The 22,435-nt window shown below is 34.9% G+C and overlaps 1 protein-coding gene across 11 annotated transcripts in view; it reads left to right on the top strand.

The window, feature by feature from the left end:
* LOC105761687 (putative disease resistance protein RGA1) overlaps window positions 1-21,793 on the top strand; it is an 87,207-nt gene extending 65,414 nt beyond the window's left edge. For 2 of the 11 annotated variants that reach the window (XR_008190996.1, XR_008191037.1), the window contains 2 exons: window positions 1,550-1,639; window positions 1,774-2,087. Coding sequence is in view for 2 of the 11 variants with exons in the window: in XM_052623990.1 (XP_052479950.1) it covers window positions 471-686; window positions 20,923-21,436; window positions 21,509-21,540 (762 nt within the window). In the remaining 9 variants the exon portion in view is untranslated. The other 9 variants (XR_008191014.1, XR_008191023.1, XR_008190995.1 and 6 more) reach the window with 8 other exon arrangements.
* Window positions 21,794-22,435: the final 642 nt, after the last annotated feature.

Consider the following 22,435-nt stretch of genomic DNA (forward strand, 5'->3'; position numbering starts at 1 on the left):
CAAAACCAATCGATGATAATAGTCCAAAAGGAAGTCAAGGAGAACCACAATCATTCTTCCCATCACTTAAGCAACTTTGGCTCTGGGACTGTCCGAATATGAAGAGTTGGTGGAGGACGACAAAACCAATCGATGATGATTCCAACGAGGACGACACAACAGTTATGGGAACATCAACCATGGCATTTCCTTGTCTTTCCTCTTTAGGTATTAAAAATTGCCCTTTGACTTTAATGGCACTGTATCCATCACTCGATGAAGATCTAATGTTGTCGAATACCAGTTCAAGGCCGTTAAAGCAGATTATCAAGATGAACATCAATGCTAAGGCCCCATCAACTTCAACCTCTTCTCTTCCGCTCTCCAAATTGAAATCTTTCCATGTACACAACATTGAGGGGTTGGACACTCACACGCTAGATGAGTGCCTGCAACATCTCACCAGCCTCAAATTCTTAACAATAAGTGATTGCAAGGAGGTTGATTTAGAGGGCATGCAATGGGAACCCCTTAAGAATCTCTCTTTTTTGAAGATTGATAATATTCCAAAGCTGGTGTCTCTCCCCATTGGGCTTCAACATCTTGTTCAATTGAAAACATTAAAAATTCAGAACTGCAATGGATTGAGGTCACTGCTTCCTGTGTTCCAACATCTCACTTTCCTTGAAGAGTTTGAAGTAAAGGACTGTAAGGAGCTGGAGTTATCTGGAGCTGGCATCCAAATATTCCAAGATCATACAAGCCTACGTTCTCTGTGTCTGGAAAATATTGCAAAGTGTCGACATCTTCCGGAGTGGCTTCAACATCTAACAAATCTGCAAGAGCTTCATCTCTCTTATTTGCCCAATTTAACATCTCTTCCGGATGAGATGCGTTGCCTAACCAGTTTGGAGCATTTACACATACATGAAGTTCCTCAGTTGGAGGAAAGATGTCGGAAGGACATTGGCGCTGATTGGCAAAAGATTGCTCACATCCCCTGCATTTTGTGAATCAGGTTGGTCTGTCTTTGTTATTTATTTATTTTGATGACCTTATCTTTTTTTGAAGAAAAATAAGAGTGGTATATTGAATCTCCAAGTCAGGGGTCTGATGCCATTTTTCATTGAAGTTGGATACTGTTAATTTCCTTGTTAAAATCCCTTTGTTTTCATCCTACTTTTTACTTATCATCTTTCATAATATTTTTGCTGATTTGTGCAGTAAGGCATTGGATAAAGGCATTAGTGAATTTCAATCATTTTATATGCATAAAAAGAGGTGCTAATTTATCTATTTGCTTTTTATTTTTAAATCATAATAATAACTTGACAATTGCTTCTACTAATTTAATTCTAAAAAATCATTGATGTGGAGAGAGAGGCCTATGAAGCCTTCAAAATGGTTGGACTATATGCTCTGCTTTCTTCATTTAAGCACTTACCTATTGTATCTTTATATATATTTATGTTTTCTCTTAATATATGCCAACTGATTACTATCTTAGATGGTACCACTGCTATTGACAGGCTTTTGGAGGTATTCAAATTCATAATATTCGTTGATGCAGGGCACTCTTTTAGCTGTTTGGAATTCCAAACAGATTTGTTATTGAAGGTCCAAACAGGAAAAAAAGGAAGATGCTTCAGAATATTTGGTGGTGAGGATGAAGTTGATAAAATGTTTCATTATTTATATATCAACAGCAATATACTAAACACACATATGTGCAAATATAAGGCTGATAATAATGGGATTTATAACATATTCTATGTTGGCATTTATAATTTTCAGGTTCATTGATGCTTTTGGAAGAGTCGTTGTTCAAGCATGACATTTGCCAGACATATTGCATTTGAAAATTTATTATTCCACTTTACATTGAGCTTATTAAGAGCTTGATTCATAGTAGGAAAACCATCTGAGTGTTGAATGTGAATTTTCACTTGCATAGCTAAAATGAGTTGGGAGAGAATTTACTTAATTGTACAAAAGTGAGATTGCATCAAGTGTTTGAGGGGTTAAGCTTAAATCATTTCTTTGTACTATGAAGTTCATAGTGGATTCATTTTTGGGCAAAGCCCTGCAGACGTAGGACGAGTTTAGAACTGCGTGAACATTTTAATTGTGTTCTTTATTTTCCTTGTTGCATAATATGTACCAACTCAGGAAAAAACACATTTTTAATGTTCCAAACAGTATTCAAATGCAGGGATGCACAATTGATTATGAGACAATAATTGTTTTAGACGGTATTTCACATTGTTCAATTATGATGCTTCCAAAAGATGTCGATGTCCTGGCTGTATATACATGACTTGTCTGTTGATGCTTATGTTGGCACACATCAAATTACAAGTTGAATAACACCTTATAAAGGCCTATCATGGCACAAGCCAATATTCCAAGCATCTAATTGTTATTTTTCCCATTGTTTTCGTTATCAAAATACAAGTAATTTTCAACCATGTAACAATGTGAAAGCCTAATTCCAAGCATTCAAATAAACTAAAGCTATCAGAGACGAAAGGTAGCGAAATGTGGAATTAAATTTTTCAAAAATTTTAAAAAGATTGAGGAGTTTAATTAAAATTTTCAAAAAAATTGAAGGCTTAATGAGAATTTCCCAAATTTGGAAGGGGGAGGGGTAAGGGGAGTTGTGGCTCCCATTGCCTTCTGCCCCCGAGTAATTTTTGAAACTATATAGAAAGTGGAGTTGTGATCTGTCCATGGCATTGTAACCTACGCTCCCTATCGCAGGCAAAAATTCCAAAGTGTCGGCATCTTCCGGAGTGGGTTGCAATTTCTTTATCTCTCTAATTTGCCCGATTTAAGATCGCTTCCGAGATGACCAGTTTGGAATCTTTACATATCCTCAACTTAAAATGATCATTGACCACTTCATTGGCAAACTGTACTAATGTAGTCATCCCTAACCCTCCAAACTCCACAATCGGAATCACATAAACCTTCTCTTCACTTTGGAACTCTAATATGTGTTCTAGAAAAGCTGCTTTATCATCTTCCCTCCATATTATTTCATCTTTACTCACAAAAGAGTGTGTTCGCTGCCTCTTCTTAGTTATGAAATAGGTTTTAATGGGACGGTCACACTCTACCAAGTTGAACATCCTGGCCTTAATTTGATGACCCATTTTGGAACCATAAGCAAATTGGTTTGAGCTTGAAAAGAAAAGGCATACTTCTTTCATTAGCTTGCTCCTGCTCAGTAGATCTTTCCGCAAAACTTCAGTAGAAAAATTGTTGGTGTTAGGAACAAAGAACAGACAAGTTCAGCTTATGGCTTGAGCTGCAAGGCTCAATGCTTGCTGAAGAAACAAAAGAAATCGAGAGAAAATGAAAAGAAAAGAAGAGAAAAGAAAGCAAAGAAAGTGAAGTGTAATAGAACAAAAAACTGATGGATTTCATTCATTTTGATCAATGGCATAATGCCAATACATAAATCAAGTAATTTGCTTATCAAAATCGGTATGTGGTCACCTAATTGCTACCTACTACCACTAATACATTGAAACTTGAAAAACAAAACTTGTAAGCATGGACAAAGCTGAGTTTACAGCTCATTCATCATCTAATTACATCATTCATTAACCTAACATAGTTCAAAATGAACTAAAATACATTACATCAACTTAAGGTTACAAAATGAACAAAAAAGGAACAGTTGTGCTTGCTGCAGCAGCTTCTGCATGGGTCAATCTTCATGACCTGCTTGTTGTCTGCTTCTTTGCTACATGCTTACCAACCTTCAACAAAAATCATCGAGCCAATCATCGCCATCATAAAATGCATCTTTTAACTTTTCAAGCCAATCTTTGATGAGAGTGCTGGTCATGGATTGTTCTTCGACATCAAGAAGCACATCTTTGATTGTGAAGATGGTGCTTTTGAGGTCCTTAAGGTCATCTTTGAAATGCCATGACAAAATCAAGTAAAATAACTAGTAACTCAGTTGTTATCGTGTTGAAAACAATAAGAAAAAGGAATATAATATACGAAGACCGACAAACTAGCAGTCATATTATACATAAAGGGGAAACTGTAGTGATAGACATTATGAATATCAACTGAATCATTTTTCAAACATCCATCAAAGACAAGACATCAAAAGAACTAACACCCATCAACCTTTCTTCATATAGAGCACTGATTTAAACCGAGAATGGAGTAGCATGACATAATCTTCCTCTCTTACTAAAGCATTTAGACTACCATACTATCAATTGCAATTATATTAGATCACTAGATCTATGCCTCATCAGCATTCTTAGAAAGTTTTATAGTACTCTAACTTAGTCTTCTCAAATTAAGGCATCAAAATGTTGAAGTCATCAAGTTTTGGACATTGGATGAGGCCAGCATTCATTCAATTTCAACTTAGTACAGCAAACGAGCACTTAAATCTACCAAAACTCCACTACATCAACAAATACGGAAATACCTCACAGTTTAAAATACAGGCATCACAATTTCACTGCAGAAACAAATAATACTACTAATAATTTATCCCCTAAGAAACTTAGCCACCATGAAAAGTTCTGTCTATGAACAGATCAAAAGATCACACACACAAAGTATTAAGCAAATGGCATTAAGCGTTTAAGTGAGAATACAATTCTCACCAAAATTGAAATAATATACTGCTAATTACATGATAGCCACCATTTTCAGAAGAGAATTTTTGAACTCACTAGAGATCTCACAACAATTGCTTCAACTTCTTGATCGGCAACTATTCTACGACTATTACTAGATGAAAATCTGTGACAATCATCGGGACTGTATAATGTTTTTGAACTCTAACCTTTTTCAGTTGTTCAATTTCATTCCAAAATAAGATTGAAATACATATATAATGTTGAAAGTACTTGAGAATTGAGAAGTCCCTGTATTATAGGGACTTATCAAATAACCCTCTCGGTCAATTTAGTCCCTATACTATTAAAATAGATCAAATAAGGTTAAATTGTAACAAAGTTAACATTTATTGTCTAAAATGTATTGAAAATATTTAACTATGTTAATGTTAAATGTGCTATAGTGAATGTTAACTCCGTTACAATTTGAACTTATTTGATATTTTTTAATAGTATATGGACTAAATTGATTCATTTAATGTTAGAGGGACTTCCTAAGTACTTTAACCCATATATATGCTAAAATATCATTTTAAAAAATTTCTCAATAGACTTGTCCATACAGTAAAATTCAGATTTTATTTATTTATTTATTGATGCCCACCCTATTTTATTATTTATTTGATGTTAAAAATTTTTACTATACCGAAAATTTTTGACTAGATAGATTCAAAGCTTCATTCAGGACCATCAATGAAGGTCAATTTTGCTTTTATTTCAGATTGTTAGATTCTGGATTGTGCTTTAGTGAAAATGAAGTTGTGGACTATATTCAAAAAAGCAAAGAAGGGGAGGTGCTATCTTTTAAAGTAGATTTTGAAAAAGCATACGATTGTATGGATTGACAATTTCTTGACTTGGTTGTGAATAAAATAGCTTTGTACGATCATTGTCTAACTTTAATATATAATCATCCCTATAGGAGCAATAAAGTTTTAATAGATATGTACTATTAACCCAAAATAATAGGGAAATAAAAGGGAAAGAATGTAGTAAATTTAGTTCAGTCTAGATCTGTTTATGGATAGGGTTTTTCGTCAAGTCCAAAAGCTTGTTCAAAATTTGTGAAAGTTTAAATAAATATATTACGTTTAAAAAATAGGCTCCAGCAAAAAAAAAAAAAAAGGTCCGCTTAAAATATAGGTTGGGCTTGAGATTGAACATTTAAACTGTAAGTTTGGGCTGACCTAATTTTTTAGTTTGCAATATTTTATATTACATTATTTTTTATATGTTATGTAATTTGTAACAAATAAAAATAAATTTATGTACTATTATAATGTTAATATGACTATATATAAAATTTCAATAAAAATATATACATAATTATTAAATATTAAGTTAGAAATAATTCAAATATATTTTAATTTTTTTAAAAATAGTATGGCGGGTCTAAAATTGACATGAGTTAACTATATACAAATTTAGACGAACTTAAAGTAAAATTTTAAACTTATATTTTGACTCAAACCGAATTTAAACAAATATAAAATGAATTAATATTATACTTAAACTCAACTCATGATAAACTCTAATTTAATCTTACAACTCTGCATTTTGAAAAAATTGGGCCACACATTTTATTTTTGTTTCAATTTGGTCCCTTGCTGCGTAGCGTTTTGGAAGGAGGAGATAATCTCCCTTTTGGTCCTCCACACTTGCGCGCGCACTCAATATGGTCCTGTTTTATTTTATTTCGAATTTCACTTTTTTTTTCTTTTTTAGTTCAATTTAATTTTTTTAAAATTTGTTTCACTATTCTTATTATTACTATTATTATTTTTGTTATACTACTCTATCATTGATATTATTATTATTATTATTTTATAACATACATGCATCGTTTTATTTAATACATGTGTGCAATTTTTTTATCTAGTATACTGGCATGGTTTTTATAGTATATATGTATGCATGTTACAGGGTACGTCCACTCATACATGCTTTATACGTATGCTTTTATTTTTATTTTTATTTCTTAGTTTCTATATCTATACATATGCTCATTTTATATTTTAATTTCAGATTTTCTTTACTTTTGTAATATGTATATATGTTTTTTTATTATCCTTCATAAACTTTTTTTACAAATACATGTATATGTACACATACATGTTTTAAATACACATGTTTTTTCATATTTTATAGTTCAAAATACGCATTTTATAATAGACCTATATACTATACATTTTATTCTGTAAATATATACATGTGCATATTTTTATACTTTTATTTTCTTTTCACTACATGTTTTTTATATTGTTTATTTGATTTATTCCATTCCTTCTTTTTACATGTATTCCTGTATATGTGTGTTAGATATATATGCGTATACATATTTGTAAATTTATTTGTATATTATACCTAATTATATATACATTCGTAAATATTTATTCATATATGTTTGAAATTAGAATATCCGTTTCATGTTATACCTTAACCCTTTTTAGCATCCCTTTTAAACAATATATCTTTTGATTTTCTCAAAGTATTTAAATCATCCTATTTTATAAATTCCAAACTATTTGGCATTCATGATTCTCGTGAAAGATCGTGTCCTAACTTACTGGATCGCGATTATTTTTTGATGAATTTAGAAAGCCAAGTATTCGTTTTGCGATAAATTCACAAATTTCAAATGAAGCTTATTCTCGGGGATTTAAAATGTTGGGTCCTAACTTACTGGTCCTGATATTTTGACTTCTCGAAATAAGAATTTTCAGAAACAAAAGGCAATATTCGGGTATTTTGAAGATTTAGAAACATTGTGCCCTAACTCACTGGGTGTGGTGTTTTATTTCTTTGAAATAAGAATGTCTTATTATTTTGATTCATTCATGAAATAAAAAGTTCCCTTTTAAAATCTTTTCAAATTTTCGACATCAAGGCATTAAAAAAATCAATTTGGTACCAATTTTGGGCGTTACGAGGGTGCTAATCCTTCCTTGTGCGTAACTGACTCCCGAACCTATTTTCTCAAATTTCGCAGTCTAAAATTATTTTTAAGGTGGGCCGATCACACCTTAATAAAGGATCGGTGGCGACTCCAGTTTTATTTTTTAGAGTCGACAACTAAAATTTTTGTTTTCAAAAAAGCAGTTTCGACAAGCAATATTGATGATGATATAAGTAATGATTTCCCATTCAACTCCACGATAGCCTAATCACAACACATCCCTATGACCACATGTTCTTTGCAAAATTAAAGCCAAAAAATAAGTGATTATGCAACTCCTCAACAGCTCTCTGTGCCACATTTGCAATCACCCTTGATATTAAGTCCAAAAATATTAACTTTTTCTTTTGTAGGCAACTTCTCCTGGGATATGCCAAATCAACCTCTCATTTTATTTTTTTATATATTAAATATATAAATAATTATAATAATCTAATATAATATATACAATTGAATTAAAATCAAAGTTTCATATATATATATATATGAACCACAATTCAAGTTTCATATAGATAATTGCATATTAAACCAAAATTCATGTATAAATTTGATATTTATCCTTAATAAAAAATTTGATCCTTTCCTAATAAATATATGTATATTTTAAGGAAAAATTAAATACTACTATTAATAGCAAATATGTCTTGACTTGTATGTGATGGAAAATTATCAAATATTTATCTTGTCCCAATAATTATAAATAAAAGAGTATAATTAATTAGAAATTATATTTTTGGTTATTGATCAAGAGTTATAACTATTCATAATAATAAATTAAATCTATTAAATATAAAAAGTACATATCACTTGATTTTTCGACAAAGAATTATAACTATTCAAGCAATATTATTTGAATAGTTATGTTTATTTAATATATTAATTGAATAATTATGTATCTTTTGAAGATATGATTATTAAAAAAAACACACCTATTGAAAGTTAATGTCTCTTGAATTCTTATAAAAATTCTTTCTACCATTCTTAGATTGTTCTATATAAAAATTGATTTTCTTATTATACTCTATTTAGTCCTTAGCGGACTATTTTCGTTAATATAAAACGCACATAGTCACTGGGGTTTATGTATCCTCGAGGTTCATTTATTTGAAACCCATTTGCACATCGAGTAAGGGGTGAATAGAACCTTAAAGATAGTGGAGCCTTGTCCTATTGCTTCTTTTCTCTGTTCAAATTGTTGTTCATGTGTTCAAGATTTTCGTCATCAAAGCTCCACACTGATAGTATGGAGCGATGGCTAAAGCTTTTATCATACACTTATTTGACACGAATTCGAACCATGTTATTTTATTCCTATTCTTAATATTGTATAAAAAATTAATGACAAATATAATTAACAAGACTCATCAATAAAAAAATATTATTATTAAGAGTATAGTATAATAGTAATGGATAGTGAGAATTATAATTATATATAATTATAGACATGATAATAATTGTTTCCAAGTTACCAAAAGAAAAAATCGAAGCTAAATTATATTGGCGAGAGAGGCTTAAATAAGATATTAATGTTCATATGTTAACTGAATTCAACTAAAAAATTTTAAATTCGATTCGATGATTATTGAACTGAGTTTGAACTATCAATCTAATTAAATTTGAGTTTAGTAATATATATTATATTATTTTATCTTGTTAAATTAAATTACGAACTTAATTCCAACTCAAATAGAAATAAAATATTCAATTTAACTTCAACCGAGTGATTTTTTTAAAAATAGAATTTGGTTTGGTTTTGGGCGGTTGTGATTTTTTAACTTGCATGCTATATATTTTCTAAACACCTCGAGCCAGATCAATTTTGAATTTTTTAGTTTTTTTTATTCAACTCTACTCATCGGAGGCAAATGAGCATTTAGAGGAGCCCTAATATATTATAAGAAGTTGAATAAATTATATTTAAGCTATCCTTGTTTGGACAATAACATTCGCTCTAATGATATTAAAAACAATAATGACCACGATGATAATAATAATAATAATAAGATTAGCTGATGTAATAATTCCACACCATCTTGAATTATAGCACTAGAAAATGACCAAAAAGAAAATTATTATTTTTTGGCATAATGATTCTTTTGGTCCTCCAATTTAATAGAAAAAGTTATTTTAGCCCTCCATTTAATTTTTCTCCTCTTTTAGCCTTTAAAGTTGCATTTTCTGTCAAATTACCTCAAAATGGATGGAGAAGTTTGAACTTACATTCTCTGTCAAATCATCTCAAAATGGATGGAAAAATTAAATAGGTGCCCATGAGGTGCGACGGTCTATGCAAAAATAAAAAGGAGAATTTAAATCTAATAAGAGTAAAAATAATAAAGATATTGGAACTGAATAACAGTAAAAATAAGTAGAAACGAAATTAAATTAAGTAAACCAATATGATTAAATTCTAGCTTCAAGCTCGATTTTGCTTCAACTTTGAATCAATCCTCAATAACAAGTCTTCTCCTTCAATCGTTAAGCCAGTTATACGAATCGAGGAAGCCTCAGACCGTCAACCTTTCCGTGTGTAAATTAATTGCGGAATGCCCAACAACTAATCCTTACCGAATGAACAACCACGAAACATGCGTCCACAATTTAGCTCTCTAGTAGCCTTGTTAACTAAAAGGGTCCAACTCGAACCAACGGCCTCAACTGCGCGAGTTGTTTAGATCTGATTGTTATTTCCCTTTATAAAATTCAACTAACTCCTTACTTGGACATGCCAATGTATTCTTCGGTAGATCGAATACGACAAATGATCAATTCGTTACTTTCAACTGTATGTCTATCAATACGGAATCAACAAGCTCTTTTTAACTTGATGTTAATACAACTTTATAAGATGAAAATTCCACTCTCCTCTGTCTCACTCAAGTGAATTGGTTTCAAGAGCATTCCGCCAGTTTTTGGCGACTTTCACTTTCAACCCAATTCACCGCCTACGTGCCCTTTAAGCCCAATCATACTGAAGAACACTTGCCCCCCCTCCAGTCTTACCGCGACTGTTAGCATGAAGTTAGCCAGGGCTTCTTCCTTGAGTCCTGTCATGATCGCGCACTTGACGAAAGAGCTTTACGAGCGAGCCTTGCCCTTCTTCACTCACGCGATATTGCTGGATCGGGCTTTCGCCCATTGTCCAAGATTCCTCACTGCTGCCCACCGTGGGAGTCCGAGTTGTGTCTTAGTCCCAGCGTGGCTGATCATCCGAAAAGACCAGCTAAGCATCATTGGCTTGGTCAGCCTTTACCTGACCAACTACCTAATACAATGCAGGCTCATCAAACAGCGCAATGTCTATCTCTTAAAAAAAAAAAACCAAAATAAAGATTTTTAAATATAAGTTTGGATCTCACAACCCTCTATCAAGTTATTTATTTAGCAAAAGTATAAATAAAATTTAACAAATATGGCAATATGATTGCGCATGGAACAGAGAAGTAATAAACAATTATAAATAAAAGAATGGGGCCAAATTTCCTATAATAAACAAATAAAACTCATCACCCCATTTACAATAAACAAATAAATGTATATTAGAATAATTAAAATGCTACTACCCTTAATAACAAATATTAACACGCTCACCTACATCACCAATATCCGTAATTAATAATAAAAATATAGTATAAACTATATTTGGAAAGATAAAACTTGTGATTGAATTTTCAATTAACACTAAAATTAAATTGGATTCTCAGCCAATCCCACTTTTACCCTTTAAAAAAGATATACAATTGATAATTCTGCCCAACTTGTCGTTCTTTATTCATATATAGCATCATGTCATGTGATGCTGTTCAAGAAAAATACGTTGAAAAGTGCAGAAAATTTATAAAGAAAGACCGTCCCTTAACTAAGTTTTTAATATAAAATTAGCAACGTTTTATTTAATTATTACTTAGTGGGTTGGTGGGTGGTGGCATCTTTAAAATATTATATAAACTCTACGGGTAATATAGGTGTGTTTTAACATTTGCATTTTCATATATACAATTGAATCATAGTTAAAGTTTTATTTATATAATTATACAAAATTAAAATTTATGTATCAAATTACAAATCACACATCACAATAATGTTCATAAATAATTTTGATATTTACTCTAAAAATAAAAATAATAAAAAGAAAAACACATAAACACTAGAGTATTAACAATAAAAAGTATCTCACCATAACAATTCATAAACACCACTAGGATTAACAATAATAAAAGTTAAACTAATAAAAGAACTGATGATAAACACATTTCACCTATCTCAACAATTTTAATAATAAGATAAACTGCACGTGCATTAAATAAAATTTAATAATTAAAATATAAATTTATTAATAATTTAGTGATATTCGATACAAGCATAATTTAGGAATATTTTACCATATTTTACCATTCTTAGATTGTTCTATAAAATAATATTGCTGAAATTTTTTATAAAAATTGATTTTCTTGTTATACTCTGTTTAGTTCTTAGTGGACTATTTTCGTTAATGTAAAACGCTCATAGCTACTAGGGTTCATGTATCCTTGAGGTTCATTTACTTTAAACTCATTTGCACATAGAGTAGGGGGTGAATAGAAAGATAATTGAGCCTTGTCCTATTTCTTCTTTTCTCTGTTCAAATTGTTGTTCATGTGTTCGAGATTTTCGTCATCAAAGTTCCACACTAATAATATAAAGAAATGGTTAAAACTTTTATGAGACACTTATTTGACACAAAATCAAATCATATTATTATTTTATTCTTAATAGTATATAAAAAATTAATAACAAATATAATTAAAAGACTTATCAATATAAAAACATTATTAATAAGAGTAGAGTATAATAATAATGGATATAGTAACAATTGTCATTATATATGGTTATAGACATGATAATAATAATTGTTACCAAGTTACTAAAAGGAAAAATTAAAGCTAAATTTCATGGGGAGAGGCCTAAATGAGATTTTAATGTTAATAATTTAACGATTATAAATAAATTTAAATTGATTCGATAATTATTGAGCTGAATTTGAACTATTGATCGAATTAAATTTATGTTTAGTAATATATTATATATTTTTATCTTGTTAAATTAAATTACGAACTAAATTCCAACTCAAATAGAAATAAAATACTTAATTTAAGACTCGAATGCATTGGCCTCAATCGAAACACCTTGGATTCCATGGGATTTGTCACTTTCTTCTCTTTTCTTTCATAGCTTTTTCATTAATTTCAATTATTTGTAGGGATCGAGACTCACAAATTTTGCCCAAGTTGATGTAATTGTGCGAGCACCCGAAGTGTCATCATCCCAACTTTGTCTCCATTTACAAATTTGTGTCAAACATTTCCCACCAATCAACATTATTTTCATTTAATTATACTACTTGCAGGGTGGATGGTAACACCTATAAAAATTCTTAGTCTCCGCGTGTATGGATCCACATCTGTGTTTCATCTTGTTCCAATCATTTTCATTTTAGTCCTCCTCTTGCAGTAACCAAACACTCTTTTGCTTGATTTCAGTTTGAACCAGCAATGGCCGAAGCAATTGCTTTCGACCTCGCCGTAGAGCTTATTACTAAATTGAGCTCCTTTACTCTCTCTCAAATTGGACTGTGGTGGAATGTCAAAGATGACCTCGACGACCTCAAAAGCACCGTCTCCACAATCAAAGCTGTGCTTCTTGACGCAGAAGAGCGATCTGTGACCAGCCATCGCGTCAGAGATTGGCTTGAAAAGCTGAAAGATGTACTTTATGATGCCGATGACTTGCTTGATGATTTCTCTACCGAAGCTTTGCGGAAAGATCTATTGGGTGGGAGCAAGCTGACGAAAGAGGTACGCCTTTTCTTCTCAAGCTCAAACCAGTTTGCTTGCAGTCTCAAAATGGGTCGTCAAATTAAGGCCATTAAGGCGAGGCTAACTTTGATCGGAAGTGAGGCCAAGATGTTCAATTTGGTAGAGCGTGACCGCCCCATGGAAACCTCTTTCATGACCAAAAAGAGGCATCAAACGCACTCTTTTAAAGATAACATAATAGGGAGTGTTGAAGTTGGTCAGCATGAAGCCAACACTCGATTCCATACAGGCCATGAAGACCAAGCAAAGCTGGAACAGATGCAAGGGCTGCTGATGCAAGCTCATTTTGTTCATTTTGTTATATTTAGTTGATGAAATGAGTGTTAGTTCATTTCTAACTAAGTTAGCTTTCGATTGATGTAATTAGCTTATGTATGAGTCAGTAAACACGCTTTGTATAAGTTTACAAGCTAAGATTTCAAGTTTCTATGTAATTAGTGGAGGTAGGTAATTACTTGTTGATTTTGACAAGCCTTATGCTTGAGTTATGTCTTGGCTTCAAGCCATTGTTTTATGCATGAATCAAATTAGTTTTGTTCATCAATATTCTCTCAAATTTCCCGACTTATTTTCTTCTTTCTTTAACTCGAAATTGTTTGTTTGCTCAAGAAGATTCGAGGCTTGCTCGACAAGATACTTCTTGAGTCTCGCTTGATTCTATTGTTGCACCAACAATTGGTATCTAGAGCTTATTTCTTAAGGGACTGTTATACAAATCCATGGCTTCATCAAGCTTTTCACCATTTGCACCTCAAGTATTCAATGGAGAAGGCTATCACATATGGGTGGTCAAAATGAAGACTTACTGCAGGCTTATGATCGTGGGAGGTGGTCAACTCGGATGTTGAACCGGAACCACTTAGAGGCAATCCAACAATGGCTCGGATCAGCAAAGATCTTGATGAGAGGACCAAGAGGCACAAGGCCATGTCTTGCATTGAACTCAAAGGTCGGATGTGATTTTCACAAGGATTATGGCCTGTGAATCACCAAAACAGCTGGGATAAGTTGCAAGAAGAGTTTCAAGGGACAGAGAGGACAAGGCGAGAATGATTCTTGAATTTGAGGAGAGATTTGAGAATTTAAAGATGAAAGAAGAAGAAAGCATCAAGCAATATTCGGCAGGATTATGGTCGTGGTTAATAGCATCGAGCTCCTTGGAGAGCAGTTTAATGAAGCTAGGATAGTGGAGAAAGTAATAGCAACTCGCTGAGAGGTATGAGGCAAAAATCTCATCTCTCGAGGACTCAAGGGATCTGTCCACCATTTCCCTGACTGAGTTGATCAATGCTCTATATGCTCAAGAGCAGAGGAGAGCAAGTAGACTGGAAGAGCATCAAGAAGGTGCCTTTCAAGCAAGGACAAATACTGCCTACAAAGGCAAGAAGGCCTGGAGAGACAAGCCAAAGAATGATGCTGCGAGAAGAGAAGGTCAAACTTGCAAGCACTGCAGAAGGGCTGGTCATCCAGAAGAAAAATGCTGGTTCAATCCAGATGCTGTGTGTCAGCATTGTAAGAAGAAGGGTCATGTTGAGAGAGTTTGCAAGAGCAAGACCAAAACAAGACAGAACCAGTCTCAACAGATGAAAGCTGAGGCTCGAGTAGCTAAGGAGGACAGTGACCAAGAGGAGCAAGTCTTTGCTGTGTCATGCTCAGCTGCTCAGGAAAGGCTCTCATCTGGTTGGCTCCTAGACAGTGGATGCACCAATCACATGACACCTGATGCTGCAATCTTCAAGTCTTTAGACAGAAACTGTAGAACCAAAGTCAAAATTGGTAATGGGCACTTTATTCAAGCTGAAGGCAAAGGTGATGTGCTGATATGCACTCCCACAGGTGCCAAAATGATCTCAAATGTGCTCTGGTGCTCGAAATTGATGAAACCTACTCAAAGATAGCTCAATTCTTTGGAGAAAGGTTACTCTATGGTGTTCAAGGACAAGCGATTGCCAAATCGGTGATCCAAGTGGATCCAAAGCGATGGCGATCCCTATGGTGATAAGAGCTTTGTGGTTGATCGGACAAAGAAGTCGACATTGCCTACACAACCACATCGGATGAATCTAAGTTGTGGCATCAAAGGTGGGACATGCCAACTTCGGATCGATGGCCCTAATGGTCGAGAAGACGGCTGAAAACTTCATCAACTCGGTGGACCATGATGATGTGTGTGAAGTGTGTCGACTAGGAAAGCGAGCCGATTGCCATTTCCATGAATCAAGCACGGAGAGCCTCGAAAAACTCCAACTGGTGCACACCGATGTGTGTGGCCCTATGAGGACTAAGTCACTAAGTGGAAACAGTACTTCATCTTGTTTGTTGATGATTTCTCTAGATATTCTTGGCTTTACTTCTTAAAAAGTAAATCGAAGTGGCCCTTGTGTTTTGGAAGTTTAAAACTGCTGAGAGATGTAAACAGTGCAAGTCAAGACCATAAGGTCGATAATGGGACCGAGTACACCTCATTTCGGTTCCAAGCCTTCGTGATAAGGCGGGCATCAAACACCACTTACCAACACTTATACACCTCAATGAATGGTGTAAGTGAAAGGAAGAATAGGAGCTTAATGGATATGGCGGTGCTTAATGATTCGAAGAATCGCCTAAAGCACTATAAGCGTAAGCGATTAACACTGCAACATACATTCAAAATAGACTTCCAACCAAGGCTTTGGATCAGAAGACTCCATTCGAGGCCTGGTTTGGCTTCAAGCCATCACTGGCTCATCTGAAGGTCTTTGGATGCATATGTTACACACATGTACCTGCTGTTAAAAGGGACAAATTGTCTGAAAGGGCTCGACCTGGTCTTCTGGTGGGCTACAGCACTGTTAAGAAAGGCTATAGGATCTTGGATCCTTCAACAAACAAAGTGTCAGTAAGCAGGGATGTGGTATTTGATGAAAGGTCATGTTGGAACTGGGAAAGGCATGAACCTGAGGAAGTTTCTGAAGAACTTACAACAAACCAAGCTGAGCCAGAACAAAGTGTTCCTGAAATGGACATTGATGATGAACCAGTCAGAGGAACAAGATCAATGACTGAGATTTATGAAAGGGCTCATATAGCCATAGCTGAACCAAGTAACTTTGAAGAGGCTGAAGCTCAGCAAGAGTGGAAGCAGGCAATGGCTGAGGAGATCAGCATGATTGAGAAGAACCAGACCTGGGAATTGGTTGAAAGGCCAGTCAAAAGGAAGGTGATTGGGGTGAAATGGGTGTACAAAGCCAAGCAAAATGCTGATGGTACCTTGAACAAACTGAAAGCAAGGTTGGTTGTCAAGGGGTTCAGTCAGAGGTATGGCTTGGACTACCTGGAGACCTTTGCACCAGTGGCCAGGCTCGACACCATCAGACTGCTGATTGCCTTAGCAGCCCAGCTCGAATGGAAAATTCATCAACTCGATGTGAAATCAGCCTTTCGAATGGTTTTTAGATGAAGACATCTATGTTGAACAACCACAAGGGTTTGAAACAATGGGAGAGAGCATATGGTCTACAAATTGAAGAAGGCCCTATATGGCTTAAAACAGGCTCCAAGGGCTGCATGCAATGAGAATCGATGGATACTTGGTGATCCGGGATTCAATCGAAGCAAGAGTGAGCCAACATCAGTATGTTAAGAAGCAAGGGACACAAACACAACTCATTGTGTCCCTATATGTTGATGACTTCTTGGTGACAGGAGGAGATCGGCGATCTTGGTTAATTTCAAGACCAAGATGCAAGAGGTGTTTGAAATGTCGATCTTGGGGAGATGTCCTATTTTCTTGGAATGGAGGTGACTCAAGCACGAATGGGATATTTTTAAGTCGAAGAGCTTTGCCACAAAGATTCGACCAAGTTCTCCATGCAAAACAACAAACCAACTAAAACACTGTTCTGTTGTTGGAGAAAACTATCGAGCCAAGGAGACTTTGAGAAGGTATGTGAAACTACCTCTGTGAGTCTAGTTGGTTGTTTGCTATACTTAATCGCCACTAGACCGGACATAATGTATGCTGTAGGATTGCTCTCAAGGTTCTTGCATTGTTGCAATGAGAAGCATTTCAGTCGCCAAGAGAGTGCTCGAGATATGTCAAAGGCACTTTGGACTATGGCTTAAGGTACAATGCAGAAAGGAAATCTAAATCTAGTTGGGTACACCGATAGTGACTAATTTGGATCGATAGATGACATGAAAAGCACCTCGGTATGCTTTCAACCTTGGTTCACTATGTTCTGCTGGAGCTCGAAGAAGCAAAGTCCGGTGGCACAATCTCTGAAGCGAGTATGTGGCGGCACAAGTCTCATCAACCAAGCCATTTGGCTTAGGAAAATCTGGTGATTTGAATATGGATCAAAGGGAAGCAACAGAGATCTTCGTGACAATCAATCTATTGTTGCAATTGCCAAAATCCTGTGTTCCATGGAAGAACAAAGCATTTTAGCATTAAGCTATATGTTGTTCGAGAAATGGAGCAAGCTCAGAAGTGAAGCTAATTCACTTTGCAATTAGAGGACCACTTGCGACATTTTGACTAAAGCCCTTAATGTCACAAGGTTTGAGCATTTAAGAAGAAAATTAGGTGTTTGCACCATGCTAACCAAGGAGGAGTGTTGAAGTTGGTCACATGAAGCCAACACTCGATTCCATCTGAGCCATGAAGACCAAGCAAAGTGGAGCAGATGCAAGGGTTGCGATGCAAGCTCATTTTGTTCATTTTGTTATATTTAGTTGATGAAATGAGTGTTAGTTCATTTCTAACTAAGTTAGCTTTCGATTGATGTAATTAGCTTATGTATGAGCTGTAAACACGCTTTGTATAAGTTTACAAGCTAAGATTTCAAGTTTCTATGTAATTAGTGGAGGTAGGTAATTACTTGTTGATTTTGACAAGCCTTATGCTTGAGTTATGTACTGGCTTCAAGCCATTGTTTTATGCATGAATCAAATTAGTTTTTGTTCATCAATATTCTCTCAAATTTCCCCAGCTTATTTTCTTCTTTCTTTAACTCGAAATTGTTTGTTTGCTCAGCAAGATTCGAGGCTTGCTCGACAAGATACTTGCTGAGTCTGCTTGATTCTATTGTTGCACCAACAGGGAGAGACGATGATAAAGCAGCTCTTTTAAAACTCATGTTAGAGTTTGAAAGTGAAGAGAATGTTTACATCATTCCAATTGTGGGGTTAGGAGGGTTAGGGAAGACCGCTTTGGCGCAGCTTTGTGTATAATGATGAAATGGTCAAAATCATTTTGAGTTGATGATGTTTGTGTGCGTTTAGATGTTTTTGATGTCAAAATAATTGTAGAAAACATTATCAAATCAAGAATCGCCAAGCACCAAATCAAAAACTCGAAATGGATCAATTGCAAAACCAACTTCGAGGAAAAATCGGTGGGAAAAAATATTTGCTTGTTTTGGATGACATTTGGAATGAGGAGTGGGAAGAATGGGTTAGTTTAAAAGAGTTATTAGTAGGTGGGGCTAAAGGAAGTAGGATCATAGTAACTACTCGCTCTTTGAGAGTAGCAAAGATTACTAGTAAATGTCAGCCTTATGTTCTGAAAGGCTTGTCTGATGACGATGCTTGGTCTTTGTTCAAAGAAATAGCATTGGAGTAAAGATCTATAAACCCAACGTTTGTAAAAATAGGGAAACAGATTTTGGAAAGATGTGGGGGGGTTCCCTTGGTCATAAGGACGATAGCTGGTGTGTTATCTTTCAAAGAAACTGAAAAGGAGTGGCGTTCTTTCAAAGATAACGAATTTACTAGAATAGCTCAAAACGAAGGTAAAATTCTAGCTACACTTAAGTTGAGCTATGATCATCTCCCATCCCATTTGAAGCATTGCTTTGCTTATTGCCGACTGTATCCAAAAGATCATGAAATTCGTGTACAAACTCTTGTTCAGTTTTGGATTGCACAAGGCTTTGTAAAGCAATTGAATCCAAGTCAATCTCTCGAGGAGATTGGATTTGTGTATTTTAAAGATTTAAACGAAAGAGGTTTCTTCCAAGAAGTAGGAGAAGGATATTCGTGGGAAGGACTAACATGTAAAATGCATGATTTAATGCATGATCTAGCTGAATCAGTAGCAGGGACGGAGAGTAGTATTGTAGATTCAAATGAAATTGCAAGCAAGGTTGGTGAAAAATGTCGCCACATATCAATTGATCTTTCATTAATTCCTTTGTTTAAGGGAAAGAAGTTGCGAACCTTGTTACACTTTCCAAACAACATAGATCAAAATTTGAGTGATGAAACTTGGGATTTTATAATTTCAAATTGCAGATGCTTGCGTGTATTGGAAATGAATGGTTTAGATTTTAAGATGATTCCACGCTCCATTTATAAGTTGAAACATTTGAGATACCTTAATCTTTCTGTGAATTTTAGTATTAAGAGCCTCCCAAAGAGTATTTGCAAGATACAAAATTTGCAAGTTTTGAAACTTGGTTTATGTTGGGAGCTTGAAGAATTGCCGAAGAAGATTGAAAAATTGGTGAATCTTACCCATCTTGCGTGTGGAGATTGTTATAGTTTAACTCATATGCCACGTGGAATAGGGAAGCTGACTTCCCTTGAGACGTTAAGCATGTTTGTAGTGGATAAAGATGGCTCACATGACGGTGCAGATCTAAGTGAATTGAGTGGGCTTAACAACTTAAGGGGACAACTAGAAATAACAAATTTGGGATTCGTAAAAAATGCAAAAGAGGAGTTTAAGACTGCTAATTTGAAAGAGAAGCAACATTTGAGATCGTTGGTTTTAAAATGGAATAATGATGATAATGATGGTGGTGATGATGATGATGACAAGTCACTTGAAGACCTCCGGCCACATCCTAATCTCAAGGAGCTCTTTATTGGAGGATGGAGGGGTGATGCCAAGTTTCCAAGTTGGCTTTCTTTGCTCACAAACCTCGTCGTGATTAGAATACGGGGTCCTAGTAATTTCAAACAAACCCCGTCCTTTGCGCAATTGCCTTGTCTTCAAAAGCTGTCAATTGTTGATTTAACTGAGCTGGAGTACTTGGATGATAACAGCCCAAAAGGAAGTCCAGGAGAAACGGAATCATTCTTCCCATCGCTTAAGTCTCTTTGGCTCGAGAATTGCCCAAATATGAAGAGTTGGTGGAGGAAAAGGTCGATTGATGATGATAACGAGGATGACACAACAGTTATAGGAACATCAACCATGGCATTTCCTTGTCTTTCCTCTTTAGAAATTGCAAATTGCCCTTTGAATTCAATGCCGTTGTATCCTTCACTCGATGATGATCTAAGGTTGGTGAAGACCAGTTCAAGGCCGTTAAAGCAGACCATGAAGATGAACATCACTGGTACGACCCCATCAAGTTCAACATCTTCTCTTCCTCTCTCCAAATTGAAAGCATTCCATGTACACAAAATTGAGGGATTGGACACTCACATGCTAGATGAGTACTTGAAACATTTCACCGGCCTCAAAAAATTAACAATAGAAGATTGCAAGGAGGTTGATTTAGAGGGCATGGAATGGCAAGCCCTTAAGAATCTCTCTCATTTGGAGATTATTAATATTCCACAGCTGGTGTCTCTCCCCCTAGGGCTTCAACATCTTGTTCAATTGAAAAGATTAGAAATTCGGAATTGCAGCGGATTGAGGTCACTCTTTCCTGTGTTCCAACATCTCACTTTCCTTGAAGTGCTTGTAGTAATGAACTGCGAGGAGCTGGAGCTATCAGCAGCTGGCTTCCAAATATTCCAAGATCATACAAGACTACGCTCCCTAGCACTGGAAAATATTCCAAAGTGTCGGCATCTTCCGGAGTGGATTCAACATCTAACAAATCTGCAAATTCTTTCTCTTGTTGATTGGCCCAATTTAACGTCGCTTCCGGATGAGATGCGCTGCCTAACCAATTTGCAACAGTTAAATATACATAAGGTTCCTCAGTTGGAAGAAAGGTGTCAGAAGGACATTGGTGCCGATTGGTATAAGATTGCTCACATTCCTTCAGGTTAGTATTTTCATTAATTTCCTTACTGAAATACTACTCATTTTTCATAATATTTTTGTTAATTTTGTGCAGTAACCCATTGGCCTAGTGCTGGATATTTCTGAAGGCATTTGACAACTTTAAGAAATTAGATGCAGAAAAAGAGGTGGTAATTACTTAATTGGTTTACATTTTTAAATCATAAAAATCTCACAATTTCAAATGATCTAATATAACCCCCTAACTAAGCTTCTTCTTTTTCAGCATGAGTTCAATGGAAGAGCCAAAAAGCAGGACATGCATTCTTCACTGCTGACCTGTCCATGGCATTGTACTCCCATGAAATCCTCCTCTCCATGCACATGTGTTCTTTCTTTCTTTGTTGAAGAGTCCCTCTGATGATCGAATCCTAATTTTTGCTAGATTTTGGCTCTCTTCTTCGGCAGAGAATAGCATATATTACAAGAAGCAGAGGCCATACTTTCAACTACCATTTTTTCATCTGCCAAAATATTCCAACTCAAGAAAAATGGTAATATATGTCATCAGTATTTCAAGAGTTGCAATTTATATGTCAAGAAAAATGGTAATATCTGGTTCCTATGCTGTTGACAGATTCTTGGAGTCGTGTTGGAGAGAGCTTAAACACGCAATGTGGTTGTCAAGTAAGTAAATTAAATAGGGGGTAGAGGTTAAGTGTTGATGAAAATGGAGGGGGAAGAAGGGGATATTTCACAATATTCTTTGATGCAGAGCACCCCTTTTAGCTGTTTGAATTTTGAAGGTTAAATCATGGAAGGATCTTGCTTCAGAATATTTGGTGGTGAGGATGAGGTTGATGCTCTATGTTTGGGAATGGGAGTTTGTTACTATTACAGATGATGATGCCCTATGTTTGGCCCTTTGTTGAATTTGAACTGGAAAAGCATAGAAAATGGCCATTCATGCACATAAATAAAGTTCCGTTTAGTAACAGTAAGTGTTTCTACACTTTGGACACTGCTCAGTCTAAATGACATC

Source organism: Gossypium raimondii, chromosome 11 (genome assembly GCF_025698545.1).
Source record: "Gossypium raimondii isolate GPD5lz chromosome 11, ASM2569854v1, whole genome shotgun sequence".
Lineage (NCBI taxonomy): Eukaryota > Viridiplantae > Streptophyta > Magnoliopsida > Malvales > Malvaceae > Gossypium > Gossypium raimondii.